We start from the raw sequence: 23,146 nt of genomic DNA, 5'->3' as shown, positions 1-23,146 counted from the left end.
GTTAGTTTTTTTACGATGCGCCATTTTAAAGTCGATGAGCGCGCGTCCTTCTTTTGACTGCACAACACTACTGGCGGCTCAACGCGTACGCATCTGCACAGTGCGGCAACAGGTCGCTACCGGTCACCCACCGAAACAGGCCCGCTCCCGCACTGAGGTAACATTTTTAAAGTCCTGTGCGGCGGAGGTCGAAAACGACCTGTCGCGTAAGTAAACTGCCTATATTACTACATTTCTTGTCACAATTCGAAAACTATATTTGTCTCTATCATGCTCGTATAAATGCCCAGAAAACCTGTTCCGCACAAGTGAGAAAGACCTGTTTTTTCCGCGCGCACAGTGATTTGGCACAGCACAGGCCGATTGTGGGTGACCCGCAGTGAACGTGTTAATAATATTGAAGTCATCAAACTTGAATGTAAGAATCGAGTGTCTTATTAGAAGTAAATTCTAGAGTTAAACTATTTACATAGTAGCGATGTACGTTAATACCCATTGATTTTTTTTTCTTTTAATAACAATATAAGACTTTGTTTTGAAACGACCGATTCTCTTGTTACCTATACAGTTAATATTTTGGCACGAATGTTTGCCCGCTTTCATGTGAACTGCTTCTTTATATAAACTCATCTCTAAATTATTTAGGCTATTATTTATAAATAAAAGAATTTCGAAATTGCAGTAAATACTTGGTAAATATAATGCATTTTCATTCCATAAAGCTTTGATAGCACGTTCCATGTCACATGCAATATACTACTATAAAGTGCTTACGTTTTTATGAGTTTCAGCAGATACGCTCTGTATGGGCGTTTAATTTCCGCCGCTTCCGTGCTGTTCCCTGTGTTTAAAGTTATGTATTAAATTATCGTACACGTGAAGAGTATTGGATTAAATGGGGAGTTTGTGATAGTACAGATGATGTTGTAAGATAGATATAGCAGGATAGTACTTACTTAGGCCGGCTACTCACGTACCTGTCGCAGGGGCAATATTGGAACAATCTCGGTTGGTCGACGGTCGGGGCAATATCAGTTGTTCTCTAAATCCCTGCTTGCCTATACACATTACAATTTAGGAGCCAATCAAGGGTGCAATTCTAATATTGCCCCTGCTGCAGGTAGGTGAGTAGCCGGTTTTAGATGATAAGACAAGTAGCAACTAGCAAATATCATCATTTTCACGATGGAAACTCTATGAAAATAAAAAATGTAATATTGCATAAGTAAATACGTTATAAGATTGGTTTATTTGTTCCAAATGGATACCTAAATAGATTTAGACGTAGGTACTGAGTATCTTTAAGAATTATTTGTAAAGTACTCATAATTATCATAGATTATGATGACGTCACTGTTTATCTTCTATTGACGTAAAACATAAAAGCCTTTAAATTTATTAAACAAAGTTACTCAAATGTGTGTTTGTCAATTTGTTCACACATCACATAAAAATTAGTAACCGGATGTAATAGAACTAAACCAAGACCTTTCAAGAAATATAAGATTAAAAATCCGCAGTGCCTATAGAAAATATAAAAAAACACCTATGTGAAAGCCGGACCAATTCTGCAGATTAAAAATAAAATTAATTATTATCTATCTATTTATGATGTTTCATCTAAATCTGTTCAGCAACCTATGACGTCACATTCACAGCTAGGATACATCAAGAATTAACATTACCATTACAAGTCCACATTTACCACATCCATTAACAAACGTTGCGTGTGAGAATAACTTCATTTTTCATATTCGTATATAAAAGGCTATTATTTGACTGAATGAATTCGATTCCAACGTGATAATACGATTGTTAGGTTAAACACCCACTTCAAGTTGGTAGGCGTTTATGAAAGCAAGCTGTCTGTATATAACTAGCTTCGCTTGCGTTAGATTCTTCATACTTACGAACTGTATGTCCCTAACAAAATATATTTAATGCAGAATATTATTTCAATCCATACTAATATTATAAATGCGAAAGTAACTCTGTCTGTCTGTCTGTCTGTTACTCAATCACACCTAAACTACTGAACCAATTTTCATGAAATTTGGTATGGAGATATTTTGATACCCGAGAAAGGACATAGGCTACTTTTTATCCCGGGAAAATGACGCAATCCCGGAAATCCCACAGGAACGGGAACTATGCGGGTTTTTCTTTGACTGCGCGGGCGAAGCCGCGGGCGGTAACCTAGTCTAAATATAAATTAGGTATGTTTTTTTTTATTTAATATTGTGTCAATCTTAAATGACTTTATCTAGGTAAGTATTTTTGTTAAAATTGCAATAATTTTTACCTTGTTGATTTAGAATGCTGTTTCATATAAAATATAGAATGGATTTATAGGCAATGCTATTTGTTATAGAAAAAGGCAAACAATTACAAAATTATATGTGTCGTCAGTAGTCTAAAGAGGCACCTAAAATTTTAATAGAATGTCTTTAAAAATTACCAAATGTTTTTACTACTAACAATATACACAGTCATATTGCAAATAAATAATAATGCACTCATATAGCAATATGGGTGCATTATTATTTATTTTTCAAAAAAAGGCGAAGGCGATTCTCTATTCGTATCTTGAACCAACAATACAGCAGTGAGTCGAGAGCCTTATTATTTAATATCTGTTTACGACCTATCGTCACTTTATTTTATATTTTTGTTCACGCGAATTGTAATATGCATTGTCAGTGTGTCATCTTAGCGTCTGAGTATTGAACACATCTAATATTAAAATTTGTGTTGTAATTAATATAATACCTGTGCTAAAGAAAGTAATGTGTTACTTAAATTATTGCTCATTGTGTATTGTGTCATCTCAACGTTTGTCGAAGGAATTAAACTCAAAGCGATACCAAATGGGAGTTCTTATTCATGGTCCTTACGATTGCCGGATATAAGATATAAGATATAATATAAAACGATACTGGAGAATACTGGCTTTGGAGTTACGACAATATCGAAGTAATAATTATTGGTGGATTACGACTAATAATACGTGACATCGAGTTGGGTGTTCTATCATCGGGTTTCGTGTCTTCACATCTGCACCTGGAGGTTATTTTGTGTATAAGTGCTGTGAGTGAGTAAATAAGTGGACAAACCGTGAGTACATTCGCAATATCGTAATAATTGGACTTTAATATTGTATTGGGACTTTAAGTGTAAATCGTATATAAAACTTGCTAATTGCTATTACAAAATAATTGATTTGTACTTTAAAGATGGATGTCATGTGAACTTGTTATATAGTTCAAGGTTACGTGTTTAGCTGAATCTAAAAAACAATTAGGTACCTTAGATCATTAAGTAAATAGTTAAATAATTATGTACTTAAATATTATAATCTGTGAATAAGTACCTAATTGTCACTTTATGAACATTGAATTTATAAATCTATTTCGGATTTTATATAGTAAATATATTTGATTTATTAGATTACATATTTCAAATAGGTATTTCACGTTGAGATTTTTATAAAGTTTTTTATATATTCATTTTGTTTATTGTTAAAGATGGAATCTTATATTAAAGTGCAAAACAATATATATGATCGAATTACAAAAGCTAGATCTAATTTTAAGAAATCGCCTAAAGAACGTTTAGCGAATGATGCGTATTTAGCGACAAGATTGGATGCGCTTGAGGAACTTTGGTCTCAGTTTTTGCAAACTCACACGCAAATTATTCAAGTTTCGGAAAGTGATAAATTGAACGCTACTACTTATGTCAAAACTGATACATATGGCAATTGTGAAGAACAATATATCGATTATAAGTATGAGTTGCGGGAAGCTCGAGCTAATTTAACTGTTAAATCAACCAATGTACATCATGCGCCAGATGGCAGCACCACATCTACAGACTCGAATCAACAAGGTTTTAAATTACCAAAGATTGCTATCCCACATTTCTCCGGGAAATATGCAGAATGGACGAGCTTTCGAGACCTGTTTTTGTCACTGGTACATAGTAATCCTACATTGGATGACGTTCAACGCTTACATTATTTAAAATGTCAACTCACCGGAGAAGCGGAACGGTTCTTGCGACACATACCAATAACTGCAGAAAATTATAAGTTATGTTGGAAACAGCTTGAGGATCGGTACAGCAACAAAAAGTATCTTGCCAATTGTATCTTAAAGAAATTTATGAATCAAAAAACTGTAACAACTGAATCAGCTACAGCGTTACGCGAAATATTAGATACTACTAATGAATGTATGTTTGCACTTAAAAATTTGTCAATAGATGTAAGTACTTGGGACACTATTGTTATTTATGTTGTAAGTTTAAAATTAGATTCCGAGTCCCGTAAGCAGTGGGAATTGCAAAGTAGTAAAAATTGTAATTTATTACCAACATATAAAGAATTTATAGAATTTTTAGAAATCCGTTCACGTTCATTAGAATTTATTGATCCTAAGGTAGCTAAACAAAATAGTCAACAATATAGAACTAATGTTACTCCGAAAGCGTTTCATATTTCAAATTTAAAATGTATTTATTGTTCTGATGATCATCATTTGCGAAATTGTAAAAGTTTTTCAAGAGAAATAACTGATACTCGACGGAATTTTGTCCAATCACAAAATCTTTGTTTTAATTGTCTTGGTGCAGGTCACAATGTGTATTCGTGTCGCCAGTCTTCCAGGTGTCGTATTTGCAAGAAGAAACATCATTCTTTACTACATCCCAAAAATGTATCGCTCCCATCGGTGCCTCAAATGAGTGAGGCAGAACCAGATGCTAAGGAAGCAACAGCATCTACATCAACACAGGTAAAAAATATTAATAATATCAGAGCCTGCTTTTCGCGTTTCAGTGGACAAGTTTTACTTGCCACCGCATTAGTTAATGCCAGGTCACACACAGGCTCATTGATCACGTTAAGATGTCTCATTGATCAAGGATCACAGGCTTCATTTTTGACTGAAGCCGCTGCTCAACTTCTTGGGCTAAGAAAGATTCCACACAAAAGCTCCATTATTGGTTTGGGTAGTGACCACTCAAGTTCTGTTGCCTCTAAAGCGAGGGTAGAAATTGAGATTGAATCACGCCATTGCAACTTTAAAATTTACGTCCAGGCTTTTGTGCTCAATAAGCTCACCTCAGTACTTCCGGAAAGGAAGGCTGTTGTTAATCTTAGTCCTGAAGTATCTAAATTAGCTGTTTTAGCAGATCCTTTCTTTGCAACACCAAATAAAATTGACATGCTCCTTGGAGCAGATGTTTATGGTCAGATTTTGCTTGAAGGTCTGATCAAGAATTCACCCAGTGCATTAATCGCGCAAAATACACAGCTGGGTTGGATTCTATCGGGTCCAATTCAATACAGATCGAGCTCCAGCACTATTTGGTGCAATCATATTCATCAAAACGATGAATACGAACTTATGAAGAAGTTTTGGGAGCTTGAATCGGATCAATTTGCCTCTGATAAATCACTTCTTACAGAGGAGTTAATTAAATGTGAGAATATATACTCATCAACTACTAGGAGAGATAGTTCAGGACGCTATATAGTACATTTACCATTTCGAACCGATGATCCAAATTGCAAATATGGTAATTCAAAGGCTATTGCAATAAAACAATTTAATCGGCTTGAGAATAGTTTATTAAAAAATTCCAAACTTAAGGCTGAGTATGCTGCTGTCATAGAAGAATATAAAAATTTAGGTCACGTGGAAACTGTGCCATCACATGAAGAAGATTTGACTGATGCTGTATACTTACCTCACCATGCAGTGATCCGAGAGGATAAGGATACTACCAAAGTCCGAGTTGTCTTCAACGCTTCTTGTCCAGGAACCAATGGCATCACATTGAATGACGAACTTATGGTAGGCCCATCACTACAACCTGACTTACGTCACATTATAATGCGTTGGCGTCAATATCCAATTTGTCTTGTCGCTGACATTATAAAAATGTACAGACAGGTGAAAATATCTGAATTACATACAAATTTTCAACGTTTTGTGTGGCGTGAAGATCCAGATCAAAGATTGCAGCATCTGCGCCTCTTACGAGTTACTTTTGGTACGGCTTCAGCACCTTATCTCTCTGTGAAATCATTACAGCAAGTTGCACACGACGATGGGGTGAAGTATCCGCTGGCTGCTGAAAGGGTACTTCGTGAATTTTACATGGACGATTTTATGTCGGGTTGTTTTTCTGTGGAAGAAGGCAAGCAAATTTATAAAGAAATAACACAACTTCTACAAGGAGGTGGATTTGTCTTGCAAAAATGGAGCAGTAATAGCGAAGAAATACTTAAAGAAATTAACGAAGATGTTGAAGATCAAGCAGAAAACCTGAAACTAAAAATAGATGAAATCATGAAAATTTTAGGACTTACCTGGAACAGAAGAACCGATGAATTTGAATACGTAGTAAAACTTCCACAACTCTCTCCTCCTGTAACAAAAAGAAAGGTTATTTCAGAAATTTCTCGATTATTTGATCCTGTTGGTTGGCTTGCGCCAGTAATAATTTCAGCCAAAGTTTTTATACAGAAATTATGGCTCTCGGGAATTGAGTGGGATGATGAACTTCCTCCACAATTACTGAAGGACTGGCTCAAGTATAGAAGTGAATTAGATACACTTACCAAATTTAGTATCCCACGCTGGATCAACATCAATAATGATGATAAAGTTCGCGAATTGCATGGCTTCTGCGATGCTTCAAATGTTGCATTTGCGGCAGTTGTGTACTTGCGAGTAGTTAATTCCAATGGGGAAATTAATGTTGCATTAATTGCTTCCAAAACAAAGGTAGCGCCCATTAAACAAGTTTCGATTCCGAGATTGGAGCTTTGTGGAGCTGTACTACTCACAAGACTGCTACTTGAAGTGTCTCAAGTCATGGGTTTGGAGAAATCTTCTATTCATGCGTGGACCGACTCACAAATTGTGCTCGCTTGGCTTCAAGGACAACCTAGTCGTTGGAAAACCTTTGTCGCCAACCGAGTGTCGGAGATTATTACTTCGTTGGAACCGCAGCAATGGCAACACGTATCTACCAAGGATAATCCTGCAGATTGTGCATCGCGTGGCAGTACGCAATGGGATGTTCAACTCTGGAAGGAAGGGCCAAAGTGGCTGCAAGAAAAGGATATAAATTTTACAAGAGGTCAAATAGAAGATACAGATCTAAAAGAAAGAAAAATGAAAATTTGTTTAATTAATACTCACAGTGATGAAGCAGATCTTGAAGAAATATACTCACGCTTTTCATCTTTGAGAAGACTGCTCCGCGTTACTGCACTCTGTAAAAGACTAATTAAAAGAATGAGAAAAAAGGAAGTAGAGGATCAGAAGGATTGGATAACAAGTTTTGAAATAAGAGAAAGTTTAAAAATATGTGTTAAAAGATGCCAAGAAAAACATTTCGGTGAAGAGCTTGCAGATTTAAGAAATAAAAAAGAAATAAATAAAAAAAGTAAACTTACCTCACTCAATCCAATAGTTGACGAAGACGGTATCCTACGAGTAGGTGGCAGACTGCAGCAGGCGATCCTTAGTGATGAGAGAAAACATCCTATCATTCTTCCTCGTAAATCACAGTTTACAACTTTGATTATTGCGGATGCTCATGAGAGAACATTTCACGGCGGTCCCCAATTGATGCAAAATTATTTGCAATCTAAATACTGGATAATAAATGCGAAGGATTTAATACGGCTGTGTGTTCGAAAATGTGTTCGTTGTGTACGATATGCCGCTCGCATAAGACACCAGTTGATGGGACAACTACCGGTTGAAAGATCTACTGCTTGTCGACCTTTCTTAAGGAGTGGAGTAGATTATGCGGGACCTATTAATATAAGAACCTCTAAAGGCAGAGGTAATCGGTCATTCAAGGGATATATTTGCTTATTCATTTGTATGGCCACACGCGCTATCCATCTCGAAGCAGTAAGTGACCTTACCGCTCAGGGATTTCTAGCAGCGTTTAAGCGTTTTATAGCACGCCGTGGTCATTGCGCTGAAGTATGGAGCGATAATGGGACAAATTTTGTGGGTGCAGCACGAGAACTCAAATCTTTATATGCTCATGAGAGGTCCAGTATAGTGAAGGAAATTGCAGATCAACTGGCTACAAATGGGACTGAATGGCATTTTATCCCTCCCCATTCCCCAAATTTCGGAGGACTATGGGAGGCAGGGGTAAAATCGACAAAACATCATTTAAGGCGCATTGTTGGGAATTCAACTTTGACATTTGAAGAAATGACAACATTACTTTGTCAAATAGAATGTTGTCTGAATTCTCGGCCTATTTCTAAAATAACTGAGAATCCAGACAATCCAATCCCTCTGACACCAGGGCACTTTTTGGTGGGAGAATCTCTGGTTTTACCCCCTGATGTCAATTACGAAACATCTAATATCACAAATCTCAGACGGTGGCAAATGACTCAAAAAATGACACAAGATTTTTGGCGTCGTTGGTCAAATGAATATTTGACTCAATTTTACCATCGTTATAAATGGAATAATATTTTTCCTGAGCCTAAAATTGGAGATTTAGTATTAGTAGTAGAGGATGATCTTCCACCTGGAAGATGGTTATATGGTATTATAGTTGAAAAACATCCCGGATTGGACGGAATTACGCGAGTTGTCAGTTTAAAATGTAAAAACAATGTAATTAAACGCCCTGTTTCTAAATTGTGTTTTTTGCCAGTTACTAACTAATGTTGATTTTTTTTTCTGTTGTCTGTCTTAAGCCTCATAACATGTTCGTATTAGATAGTAATTTCTTACTAGTTATGTAAGTAAGTAGGTGTTAATATTTTATTTTGTATTTTTGTTTTTGATGTTAAATTCGCTAAGATGTTCGTTATTATTTACGTTTTGTATGCTTAGTTGTATTAAGGAAAATTTTGAAAATTTGTCCTTGGTGGGCTGTATGTTTACGACCTACCGTCACTTTATTTTATATTTTTGTTCACGCGAATTGTAATATGCATTGTCAGTGTGTCATCTTAGCGTCTGAGTATTGAACACATCTAATATTAAAATTTGTGTTGTAATTAATATAATACCTGTGCTAAAGAAAGTAATGTGTTACTTAAATTGCTCATTGTTAACATTCAAGTTGAAGGAAATAAACCGAAAGTTTATATGTATGCAGTTTTATCATTTCACAATTTCAATGGGTGTTAACAAAGAAAACTATAGATTAAACTCAAAGCGATACCAAATGGGAGTTTTTTTATTCAATATCTACATTGCATGTTCAATGGTCTACTTAACTTTTATTGTTCAGTATTGGAGTTAACACAATTACCTCAATGTGAGATTTTATTGTCATCGTGTAAATACAAGTTCAATTCAACGACTCTGGTCCGATGTTCCTTTTTTCCTTGTGGATAACTTGTGAATTACTAAAAATAATAACGAATGATAACTGTATCGTGTACTTATAGTGTACATTTTGATTTCTGTGACAAATGACGAGTAGAGATTGTCATGTTCTCTTAAAATATCTATAAGTAAGTACTTAATCAATGTTTTTTTTTTTAATTTAGCTTATTGTAACGAGATAAAGTAAATTTATTTTTCCTTTTTTATCAGATTTTTAAAAATAAACTATTCACGCATTTCACGTTAATTAGTACGATAGTGCAGTACTTTTATTGATAGAAAAGTATCAAGAAAATGAACCATTGTATAAAGTCGGCGCGGCGGCCTGCATTCAGCGGCAAGGTGGTCTGAAAGTTGAAACCCGGCGGCACCCGGCGGCTTGTGTGGATGCGCCAAAAGATCAGACAAAATGACATTGCCAACAATCATTTCCCTCAAATAAAAGATTTCTTAGTTCTTCCACATCAAGAAACCCGGCCATCGACAGCAGGACCAATTCGAAGAAATTATTTTGGTCGGTACCATGGAAACACACGAAAAGTTGGGCAGTAGGTGCAAAAAGTTTAAATATGTTCTGACCATTTTAAATTGTATCTAATCTTATTAGTTATTTTATTGTAGACTAGGTTTTTATGTTGGTACCTACATATACTTATTATATTTTTTGATCTCATAATACCTATACTTAATGTGAATTATGTGATATTACGACTGAAAAAGAGGTATTTTTTGTTGTTGCTACCTAACTAAAATATAAACACCCTAGTATTAAAAAAAAATAATATACGTGTGAATTTCGGTCTCCTCTTTAAATTTTATAATAATAAAACCTCCTTAGCTAGACAGAAAACGCAGAAAACAAAAGAAAAAAAAACAATCGTATTTTAAAATTCGATTTTCAAAATAGCGAATCCCGCGATAGAGCTACAGGTGCGCGTTGACCTAGCCGTTTGCCGCCTGTCTCGACCAACCAGCGAACGGCAGTCGACCCGCGAAATTCATGTTGTTGAGATGTGTTCACGCCTGTCGCGCGCACGTTCGACGGATGCGAACGTAAATATTAAAAAATGACTCCATAGGTATAATTTTATTTTTTACTTTCGTGAAGTGTTGTTTTGGTGACAATTGTAAAGTGACGAAAATATTACAGACAACGTGTTGAATAAACTGTGTTTTAAAGTGTTTAGTTTTGTTTTAAACCGAAGTTCGTGGTTTGTTCTGTTGTGACTATAAAATTGGATTTAGTGACATTTATTGTAAATAATTATAAAAATTCAACAGCAAAAGTAAGTAGATTTCTGCTTAATTCTTACAGTAAATTAGTAGGCACCTATGTAGTGTGACAAAATTAGTAGGTACAATCGTTAAAAAGTTATTTTTAACCTATAAAATGACCCAAATACCTATTATTTTTAAGATAACAAAATACCTACGCTACTATATTAGTTATATATTTTATAGATAATTACATATTCTATAGATATCTACATATTAAAAGACGTAGTTTTATTGAATGAAGAAAAAGTAATAAGGTAAATTATTTTTATTTTTATAATACCTATGTACCTAGATATGTAACTACTTAGGTAGGTACCTACGTTTTCTAATACAAATTCATATTTGTAGAAAATATATTAATAATTTGTTCAGATTTCATCAGCTCTTGCCATTTAGAAAAATCAAGATGGAATAAAAAATTAAAAATGTTAAAGCGTTCATTGTAATCGAGACGGAATTTATTGAATATTCAATAAATATCGGCTAGAACACATTTTTGTGAATAGGTAGGTATAACATTATTTATTTAGCGATGTTTTATATTTACATACTTATCTAGCCTCCATTAATTTATTAGGTAGGAATTTTAATTATATAGCAACTACAATGTTTAAATTTATACAAAGCTTGGAAACAAAAAAAATGGAAAACATTGTTAACATTTAGGTACCTAGGTAGGTATATATAGGTACTTAATTAATGTAAAATTATTATTATTCAATATTCACATTTACGTGAATTCATATTGCTATCTTGGTTCCATAGGTAACGCGTCAACTAGCATTCCGCCCGCGGCTTTGCCCGCTGTGTCATCCCTCAGCCCCCGGAATCACAGACACAATAGAAAATCTATTGTGTCGTGGTCTCATTGAGCCGCTCGGTGGTCAAAACCTAATAAATTATATACCTACTAAAACCTTCCCCCTAAACCCATCGAGAATTACCTAGGTATTCTATCTATTAAAAAATCCGTTCCGTAGTTTTAAAGATTTAAGCATAGGACATAGGGACAGAGAAAGCGACATTGTTTTATAGTTTATACTAGGTAGGTATGTAGTGATGCACTGCATACCTACCTACCTAGCTACTAAATTATTAACTTTAAACAATGTAGGTACTTTATTCATTCCTAAAACTTATCTAGATCCCTACAGCTGATCTGGTTTGAACGATTGGCTACATTAAAAGACGTCATTCTACAATTTACAGGAACAAAATATAAAATTAATAAATTAATAATCATTACCTACCTACCTACTAGAAAGTAGTTTAGATATATCTAGGTAGGTAGTTAAAGATTTAAAAACATTATTATACCTACCTAATAGGTAACATTTTATCAATTATAAAAATAATTAACAAATGGCAGTAGGTATTCAATGTTTGTTTCTAAATAAAATGTAAAAACAAGCCTTGAGTGTTTAAATTAGCAAAAAATTTGTGTTTTGCGGACTCAAAATTCTTTCTTAATTAATGGTTGGTTACTATGCGATTATAAAGTACTAAAATTTAGCCTAGTCGTTTAAAAATCTGAAACTGAATATCTTTGAGTAGATTCAAACTTCTTTCTTTAATTATCCGCTAAAATTTTCCTCTTAGCTCATGATTCAAACCACTGAAACTTTTTTAAAATAGTGCTTTCTTATTCGTGACAACATATTGTCAAGATCTAGCTCAACGAACCTTTATTTTGGACGTAAGAAAAGTAAAAAAAAACTGGCAACTTTCCGCGCCACACTTGTCAAGAAAATTCTCTATGGCACCTTTTTTAAACTTCTCTAAATATCTGATAATTATTATTTTAGTACTGGTAATTTTCTTATTTATATGTTAATAATATGTGGTTGAATTATATACATTATACATTCTGTTAGTTAATTTTTTTTTTGCGAATCTACGACGCGTAATTGGTTTCATGTTGAGTTCCTAAATGAATATTATGTTTCCAATTTGGAGTTTCTTTCTTGACAATATCGAGTGGTGACTTTAAAAAATGATTATATAAATTTTTTAAACTGCTAAAAATATATATTAAATGTATGTATATGGAAGTAAATGCTAAGACAACAGCTAAAAAGGGAAAACATATAATTTCATATCTATAGATAGTAAGTAGCTTATAGATTTGCGACTAATACGTATAGGTACCTACTTTACGTAAAATTATAATAACAAAATATTAAAAACGTCGCATATTGCACACTGACGCAATAAATAGTAGGTACAAAAACAATAGTGAAAAACAAATATTGTATGATAAACAATTTTTTATTTGCTTCAAGTAAACGTACCTATCGAAGTTGATCATCAATGTCATGTGTATTTATTTATTTTTAGTTTTATTATTGATGAGCTGTAGTTTATTGTTTAAATAAGTTAATATATATTATGTACTTATTGTTTATTTTTTGTTGAAATAAGAGGAAGTATTTATCTGTGAATTTATTTTATATCATCACTAATAGTTATTATAAATGCGAAAGTTTGTGAGGATGTGTGTGTGTTTGTTACTCTTTCACGCAAATACTACTGAACCGATTACAATTAAATTTAGCACACATAAGTATAGAGGGTAACTTGGATTCACACATAGGATAGGTTTTATCCCGGAAATCCCACGGGAACAGGAACTACCTATGCGGGTTTCCTTTGAAAACGGGCGGAAAGCTAGTTAGGTAGTTCATAATTTATACATTAGACACATTTCAATATTCGTATTTAATATTTATATTTTATATCCATGTTTGCCTCTTGTATTATAATATTTATGTGTATAGAAGCGTTATGAGTGCATTTAGATATAACATACAAAACTTGATTATGTGCATATTGAAAATATATATTCAAATTACAAAATAAGCATTTATTTTTTTAAACATAACTTCCTTTGTATTGGCTACGTAAAAAAAACTAGACCTAACTATAGATAGGTACTATTTATTTGTCAGCATGTTGATGATGCACTTTTAAATTTGTCAACATGTCGATCAGACTGCTTGATAACAGAATAAATTCCACTCTGAAAGATCTTATCTATACCTATAGTGAAAGGTCATGTGTTTATCTGTACCTAAGTTATTAAAAAACATGCATTTTTATTTTTGTTATACATTGTATAATATGTATTATTTCTTTAGAATTAAGCTATCAGTAGCTGATATGAATAGAAAATTCAAAAGTAGAATGGCTTGATAGTAAAGCGTTATGGAAAAAGAACACAGTTTATCAATCCGTAGGCCGTAGCTCAAGTTTCTTTGTTTTTTTTTATTATTATCAAATTACTATTAAAAAAATATTCATACTAAATAAAGAAAACAAATTCGCTGTTATCTAGATAATAATTTATAATTTCCCACTTAATAATAATTTAATAATTTTCCAAATATTTGGCACTGTTAAGTTGATAACAGTTTCAATATTCATAGAAATTGTAATTAAAATACTATCTTCTAAGAAATGCGATACGATAATATTTTAAACGATAAATGCTATTAAATTAAAATGTGTCTCTTTTCTTTACGAAATATTATAAAATAATCACATTATTCATTAGAATAATCTGAGTAATTTGATAAAATTATTTAATTTAAAAAAAAAACAAATAAAAGCGTAGACAATAATAAAACTTTATTACCGGAATTGGCATATGGATAATACGAGTATAAAATAAATAATCGAAAGATAACTAACCGATATCCAATAAACGGATACTGATTATCGCGTCCATTGATAAAACTATTTTATCTGTTTTGTGCTTATATTGCAATAAAAATTATTTTATGTGAATGATAATATTTATTTATGATCTGTTTTTCGTCTAGTTCTTTTATAATAAACACAATAAATTTTTATAATCGTAAAATGATTTAGGAAACTAATTTGTTACATTATCAAGCCGTTGTTTTTATCAAATAACAGTATTAAAATGTTAGGGCTTGTAAACGTAGGAAAATAATGTTCTTCAAAGCCACAATAATCTGCATAGTTACCGCATTCAAGCCCGATTGGAAACTGTTCAATAGCCTTTATTATATTATGTTAGAGCAACTATATCCTTCAACTCTTCATATCTATTAAAATATTTATATTATATTATATCAGAATTATAATCAAATTCCGTTAAAACTTAAAAGTGTTTTATATAAATGGACCTACCTTAACTCAGCCCCCGGAATCGCAGACACAATAGAATCTATTGTGTCGTGGCCCGATCGGGCCGCTCGGGGCTCAATGGGTTAGTAAAATTGTAACAACACAATTAAAAATATTTCTCGGGTTTTACAAATGGTTAAAATTAACTATTGGACAGATTTAAAACGCAGTATTCATTAAATTAATAATTCATTTATTCCGACACAGATTTAAACAGCTGTTCAAAGTACAGTCGCTTCAAAAATAATATATTAAAAGTAATTGTTACAAATGTTTAAAACAAATGCAATAATGTAAATAATGATATATGAATAAACAAGTTTCGTACTTATCACAGTTATTTCCGGGTGTGTGAACACAAATGGAATCAAATCAAAAGTTTTGTATATACGATGCGTATCAAAGTTTACAAATTGAATGTTTAGGTGGTTGGGGTACATAACATTGTATTTTTAACACCCTAAGGGTGGAACATACGTATTTATCTGTATACTATATCTTGCAGTTGCGAGTATTTTAGATGTGAAGTGTATGACGCAATGCTGTTTTTTTTAATAGAGCTGCTCTTTGGAAAGGCTTGTTGTGAAATTAGAAACAGTTCTTTTGAATAAAGACACAAAATGACATTCTGCTTCAATTTCGCAGTTTTTTTTTTTAAACCATTTATTGAACAGCAAAAAACAAACATGAAAATATACAGTAAAGCATCACATAAATCAGTACGATTTGATCGTGATGCATATTCATTCATACGTCAATTATGTAATATGTATAAACACTGTTTCATTACTTTTATAATTAAATGTTACAAAACACATTAAGATGGCAAGTGAACTACATGACGAATGTGAATACCTACACTACAAGGTAATTTTGTAATTAAACATTGGGTCTTTAGGTAAATTTAAAAAAACTTGTATCTTAGCTGGATTGAAAATAAATTTTATTTTCATTGACATGCATCCGTATAAAGTCGCTTTCTCTGTCAATGTGTATGCTTAAATCTTTAAAACTACGCAACGGATTTTGATGCGGTTTTTTTAATAGATAGAGTGATTCAAGAGGAAGGTTTTAGTATATATAATTTATTAGGTTTTAGACACAGCGGGCGAAGCCGCGGGCGGTAAGCTAGTTGAATATAAATTAAACGCAATATAATACTTTCTATAAAGATGCGTTGTTTCGCTTCAGTATTGTGTAATTATATCTGTTCCAGCAATTTATAACAACAAACGATTTTATCACAACTCTAATTGTCGCAGTAGTTTTAGTTGACACGTTTATTGTGAATACAGTTTATAAAACTGCGAAATAATTCATCAAAATTTAAATGTTTTTTCTGTATTTTATATAAATATATACTTACCTATAGAACCTAAAATATTTACCTACTATTCTTTGGTACCTGCTCTCACTTACTTTTCCATAATAACTATTAACTTTTAAGTGTAACAAAAACAAGTGATAACTGCAGCTGCGTTAAAAACAACCGACTTCAAACTTGCACTTGACAAAAATGTTCATAAAATAAAAACTATTGGGCCTATCCAATTAAAATTTTTATGGGACCAATTCGACACCATCCTGCATCGAACAAAAAAAGAATCACGTAAATCGGTTCAGAAACCTCGGAGTAATCGGTGTACATACATAAAAAAAAAACATACCGGCCAAATTGATAACCTCCTCCTTTTTTTTGAAGTCGGTTAAAAAAATGTGAAAACAACTTGCAATGTATTCGCATTCCAGAATTATGTAACGAAAGATCAAATCATCACTTGACTTGTACGGTATAATTTAACAATTTCTTCAAAGCACCCAATAAAGTAAATGACAATAAATTTAAATAATTGTGACTTCCCTATTTAAGTAAAGTGGTCCTTTTATTGTTCCATAAACAATGCGTTGTTTGTTGTAGACTAAACTATTTCTTTTCACGGTTAAGAAAATACACCGAAAATCATAATACTTAAGTTAGCTTCTTATTGTAATACAATACAACCTTAGCGCGTCAACCACGTTGAGAGTAAAATTTCGTCATGGAGTAAGGCGACGATTTTGGTATCTTTGAATCTTGCCAAAGAAGCTTTACTTCTGACACGTGTGATTGGCACACAGGCTCTTTTTATACCATACTAGCTGTCCCAGCAAACATTGTTCTGCTGTACTCTTGTCATTTATGGGTATGAAAAATAGATGTTGAAGCAGTTTCAGATACCCAATAGGCGTACAAAATTTCATGAGAATCGGTCTAGACGTTTCAGAGGAGTATGCTAACTATCATTGTGACACGAGAATATAGAGATTACAGAGAAATTAAGCATACATTTATAGGAATTTATAATTGACTTATTTCCACAAACAAATTATTAACAAAACATGATGTGTGGTTTGGATTATCCCCAAAACCTAACACTCACCGCTTAATTATCGTTTATTCGATAGGTATATTCCAGTATTTTGGGGTACCTAAACCCAATTACATTGAATTAGTTATTATCATCTTTAGGGCCGATTTTTCAATTATTGGTTAAAAGTTACCCGTCCAATAAAATATTACACGATAATATTAAAATGTCACTTGTAAACTGTCAATTGCATGCAATAAGGATACATTTTATTGAAATGGTAGTTTAATATTAGTTTAATATATTCGACGAATAAGTTTTAACCGAGCATTGAAAAATCAGCCCTTAATTAATTAATCAAGTAGAAACTAAATAATGTAGAGCTCAAGATCAGTATGATATTGAGTGGGGTAGGTATTATTTCAAAAAACAAAACAACACTAAATTAGCCTAAGTAGGTTAAGGAGCTTATAAAGACACCACGACTTTTAAAATTGTCAATATCTTCACATACCTTTTTGGCTAGCTATTATTTAACAATTAACATACAATATTTGTTATTCAAATAATTAAAAAAATCGATAAAATCTGAACTTCACGGTCAAGAAATCATACATTCAAATGAAATGTAGTAACGGCGCCAGTTTAAATGTTAACTAGATTGGACATTAGAATTTGAATTATGCAGTATCGTGTCGTTAGCCAACTTGATATTCAATCAATTATGTATGAAATATCCTCGTGACAAAGTTGTTTGAAGAAATGATCGGATCTGCTGCAAAGAGTGTTTAATATACTGTATATAGAGTTAATACTGCGGCAATTATTTAAATTTAAACTGCAATTTACGTTTAATAGTGCATGCTTTTAGAAGAAGTGTTTCGAATTCATGTTTTTAAACTTTTTATTAAGATATAGGTACATATACTAAATTATAACAAATACGTGTAAGTTTAAAGGCAAAGTATTACAATATCTATAAATATAATACTGTGATATAGGTATAATATGTTCACGAAGGTCTAACTGCCATTAAGTGTATGCAACCTTTACAGGAACGAAGTATCGGTATACCTATGCCAAGAAGGGGCAAGAAACCACTCGCGTAAATCATAACCATTACCTAAAATAGCGGTTATTTCATAGTCGAACATACCTTCTACCTAACTCGAAAGAAGTTAGTATGTAGATACCTGTAAATGTGTATAGAATTGCATCCGTATGCCCTTCTAAGGGACCTAGAACTTCGTAGATACAAATTAGTACGCTCAATATTGAATTATAGGATTCGGTATAACATTAACGAGTGAATACGTATGTTTGTTTGATTATCACGTTATCAAGGCAACGCGTAGTTGTTTGGCGTCTGGTTATCACAAGTTTGTTGCAATTACTTGCATTTATATGAATCTTCCTTGTAATTTGAAGAGATGTATAAACACAGGTTGCCCAGTAACCTAGCTAGGGAAACATTGGCTTGTATAAATCGTTTTAGTAGCCTTTTTATATTTATATACTTTTACATGAATATAAAATTGTAATCAATTGTAATTGTATGTAAACACTATGTAAATTATAATGAATAAATGAACTCTTGCTTATCCTTACGTTAAGAAATTAAGAATTTTTTATTCATAATTTTATAGCTTTTTTGCCTATAAAAGTTAACATTAAAAACAGTCATACTGAATATGGATGATTTTAAGAATGAATATTATTATCTTCGTCACATATGTAAAACCTTGTAAAGAAAAACAAATGGGTTTTTCTATTTGGTTATTAAAGTATCTACTTGTAAAAACGACTATAATATCGGCATCGAAACCGGTCATATACCTAAGTATACGTTTATCTCACAATTTACATTAAATGATGAAACAATAGTTAGTAAGCGATTACCTTTTATTTAAATATTTAAGTAGGATTGTTTTTCCCTTACGTCAGACTCGGTTGTACTTACCTGTGTATCATCATAGATGATCTTGGTAATCATACTTTAAACGCAGACTTTTAAATGGATTTTTAATAATCTTTGTGAACTCAAACGATTGAAATTTGGCACAGGCAGATTAAAGGCTATGAGCCATTTTTTAACCGAGTAAACGAAATTGCAAAGAATTTATTCAATCGTATTCCTCTTTTTTCCTCATTCACAATCTCATGGTGAATTTACACATTCATGTTTAACTTTCGCGACTCGACGTAACGACTAACGACACATTCGTATACAACGTTGAACCACTGTTCACACATTTGACTTCGATTTGATTACGTCCGAAAAACCGGTATTTACATGAATGCTCACATCAAAAAGCAAATTCTGTGTATACTGTTTACACATGTGTGATCGTTGTTCGCTAATCGGTTCCTTAATTGCGCGATTGTGTAAATGCTCCATAAGATTATAAATAAAGTCGAAGAGTTTATTTGCTTGAACGCGCTTATCCCAGGAACTACGGGTCCGATTTGGAAAATTATTTCACTGTTAGTTAGTCTATTTACCGAGGAAGGCTTATAGGCTATAACATCACGCTTAGACCAATAGGAGCTAAGCAATGCGGGTGAAACTGCGGGGCGCAGCTAGTGCACTATAAGACTAAACATATTGCTGTTATGTTTAACACGCCGCCTCTAATTTAATAACCACTTAGTCACACAACATGATATGTACCTAATTACTAGACGGTAATCAGATTAATCTAGGTAATAGGAACAGGTTGAGGCTATGGATTAAATACATTGTGTATGTAAGGTTTTATTTCCAACACTTTTAACTCACGAATCGATGAGTTATTACAAACTATAAACCCACACAATGCATTGTATTCTATAATTTTTAATTAAAAACTTTCTTATATTTTATATTACCTGTAAATAATAGTATGACAAATATGTGTAAAATAATAAAGTATAAACTATAATCTTTTACTCAAACTATCAAATTATTTGTGATTATGTGGTTTAAAATACCTATTACCCTAAAATTTGAGGTCGAATATATTATAATAATTCAAATAACAATTACTTTTATATACACTTCACAAATAATATCTAGCTTCCTGGTCTCATATAATATAGCTTCTTGGAATAAATGGCTTTTAAAAACAATGTTTTATTAGTTTATTACTAGTCATTTATAATATCAAAATATAGCCTTATCACTTCAGCATTGAAAAGGAATATTCCTTTGAACTTTTGAGAACTTATTTGTTACTTTACTTTTTACTTCACTAGGTAGGTATAACTTTCCGCCCGTAGCTTTGCCCGCTTTGTCTAAACCTAATAAATGATATACTAGATCCCCCCTCGAGACCCACTCTATGTATAAAAAAACGCATCAAAATCCGTTGTGTAGTTTTAAAGTTTTAAGCATATAGGGACAGAGAAAGTGACTTTGTTTTATACTATGTAGTGTATAATGTTTTGTGAGAAAGTATTTCTAAATAACAGCTGATCAAACATTTAATATTCATAGGAATCAGGGTCATATGCGACTTGAAGCTATTTTTAAAATAATCTCTATAATTAAAGTAATATTGTATTTAGGACGTTTAGAACGAACTTCTTTGTTATTTTTATAAGTTTAATAAAACTAAACTTGAAAATGATATTTCCAATAAACGACTATTAATTTCAAAAATACCTAAATAGATTTTATTTCCAAAAACAATGAATTGACTGGAGCAAATGTTATCAGTAAAATTATAAACTATTTAAAGCTACTTAAAAACAGTTTAATAAATAAGTGTTAAGACTCAAATCCTGAAACACAGACTTTAATATAATATGTATGTGAAAAACTCTACGTTGAACCTTTTGTTAACCGACTTCAAAAAAAAGGAGGAGGTTATCAATTCGGTCGGTATGTTTTTTTTATGTATGTACACCGATTACTCCGAGGTTTCTGAACCGATTTACGTGATTCTTTTTTTGTTCGATGCGGAATGGTGTCGAATTGGTCCCATAAAAATTTTATTCGGATAGGCCCAGTAGTTTTTATTTTATGAGCATTTTTGTCTGTGCAAGTTTGAAGTCGGTTGTTTTTAACGCAGTTATTGACTTGTGTTTTATATGTATGTTTTGTTTATCAATTTAATCTTAATATACTCAATACTAAAGTAGCTAGTAAATTTATTAGCGGTCGTACAAAAACACATGAAATATTATTATTCACAGATCATTATAATAAATAAATAAATATTTCGGGACTATATTCACACACGTTACGATACCCATACTAAGCTTTTGCTTCTGTTATGGAAACCAGATGGCTGATAAAAACAAACATCTATGTTCATCACACAAATATTTGCCCCGGGTGGGAATCGAACCCACGACCAGTGGCTTGGAAGGCAGGGTCACTACCAACCACGGCAACTATCTATTATCATCTTAGCATAATCCGCCCCGGCTTCGCCCGTGGTACATGTTTACGTTTTCTCTACATAAGAACCATCCTCGTACTTCAAGAAATATAATAAAAAAAGAATTATCGAAATCGGTTCAGAAGATTATGTAAGAAACTATCAAATGATATTTTGTTTCAAACTTTATTTATTCTTAAATTATAATTTGAGGCCACGATCGCGATGTTTAATCCGGGATCTTGGATTATACTGTAAGCTGATTTCGTATTCTAGAATTTTAGCCAAATATTATATCTAAATATTATAATTAAAACATTATTCAGGTCATTGCCTCCTAACTTCGTATAAAAGGGTTTTAATAGAATGAATTAGATGTGGTCGCGTTTGTTTTGACTGTTTGATTACTTACATAATTACTGCACAACAGACAGACAGCAAAATCAACATTTTTAATCATATTCAATATCAGTCGCCTTGTATAATCGTCTATACAAATATTATAAAGCTGAAGAGTTTGTTTGTTTGAACGCGCTAATTTCAGGAACTAGGTACTGGTTCGATTTAAAAAATTATTTCGCTGTTAGATAGCCCATTTATCGAGGATGGCTCTAAAATATTATCACGGTAAGAGCAACAGGAGCGGAGCACTGCGGGTAAAACCGCTGGGCGCAGCTAGTTGCTTTATACTCGGACATTTAAATTTTATATGTATCGATGCTTTAATATTACTAATTGCATACCTTTCATTTTTTATGGCGAATAGTTATCTCGAAAAACTACAAACGCTCTTTGATATTGCAAATTTGCAATCATGATACAAAGACCATATCTGTGTTTCATGTTTTATTCTATTTGTTCATTTCTGAACGAAATGAATAATTGATTGTCGCCTTGATTCATATGGGAACATTAATTGCTTCTCATTGTTTGGTTTATTTGTTTTACATGAAAGAATTGGATATTAAAGTGATAACGGTTTTAATCGTCATTTATTTGATATGATTTTTATTGTATAAAGACAACTATAGTTATAATTATGTACGTAACATACTTAATGGTATTTAATTTTAATTTTAATAGTGTGTTTAACGTATGGTAGTATTTTTTTTCTTGCCGTAGGTATGATGTGATGAATTAAACTCATCAAAAACAAAACTGAGTATCTTAGGTATCTATTTATCTCGATTATCTTCCTATAGGTTTATATTTCCATCTTAAAATTTTAAACTAATACAAACTTGGCCATTCAACTCTACAACTAAATTACATTATTTGCAACTTGTAACTTTTACAAAGAAACATCCAACAAATCATCGCTTGCAATAAAATGTCGGAAAGATGAATTAGCTGACACGAAAATCTGTTTCCCCAAACCCGTGGGATACACGAAATGTAATCAGGAGTAATGAGAAAGATGTACTAACGATTTAAACTTGCAATTTTCAATTACTTGTGTAAAAACATAAGAAATGATCAAATGACGATGATGGTAAGGGTAATCATTTTCAAAATGAAGCTGAATAAGATGCTGCTTAAGATGAAGCATTAGTTATCATTCTAATACGATTTTCCACATTCTATAAATGCCTATAAAATGAAACTGTACAAC

The 23,146-nt window shown here is 32.4% G+C and overlaps 2 protein-coding genes across 2 annotated transcripts in view; both read left to right on the top strand.

The window, feature by feature from the left end:
- The first annotated feature begins 3,524 nt into the window (after positions 1 to 3,524).
- LOC123702633 lies at positions 3,525 to 9,805 on the top strand. The gene is made up of 3 exons (XM_045650396.1): positions 3,525 to 4,233; positions 4,633 to 8,645; positions 9,644 to 9,805. The coding sequence occupies exons 1-3, from the start codon at positions 3,525 to 3,527 to the stop codon at positions 9,803 to 9,805; spliced, it is 4,884 nt and encodes a 1,627-aa protein (XP_045506352.1).
- A 584-nt stretch (positions 9,806 to 10,389) lies between these two features.
- The window catches only part of LOC123702751 (5-hydroxytryptamine receptor 1-like), a 112,065-nt gene continuing 99,308 nt past the window's right edge, over positions 10,390 to 23,146 (top strand). The window contains exon 1 of the mRNA XM_045650536.1: positions 10,390 to 10,678. The gene's annotated coding sequence lies outside the window, so the exon portion shown is untranslated. The remainder of the gene's footprint in view (positions 10,679 to 23,146) is intronic.

Source organism: Colias croceus, chromosome 24 (assembly GCF_905220415.1).
Source record: "Colias croceus chromosome 24, ilColCroc2.1".
NCBI lineage: Eukaryota > Metazoa > Arthropoda > Insecta > Lepidoptera > Pieridae > Colias > Colias croceus.
Note: the sequence above shows the minus strand (reverse complement) of the source record. Positions and strands in the feature narration are given on the sequence as shown.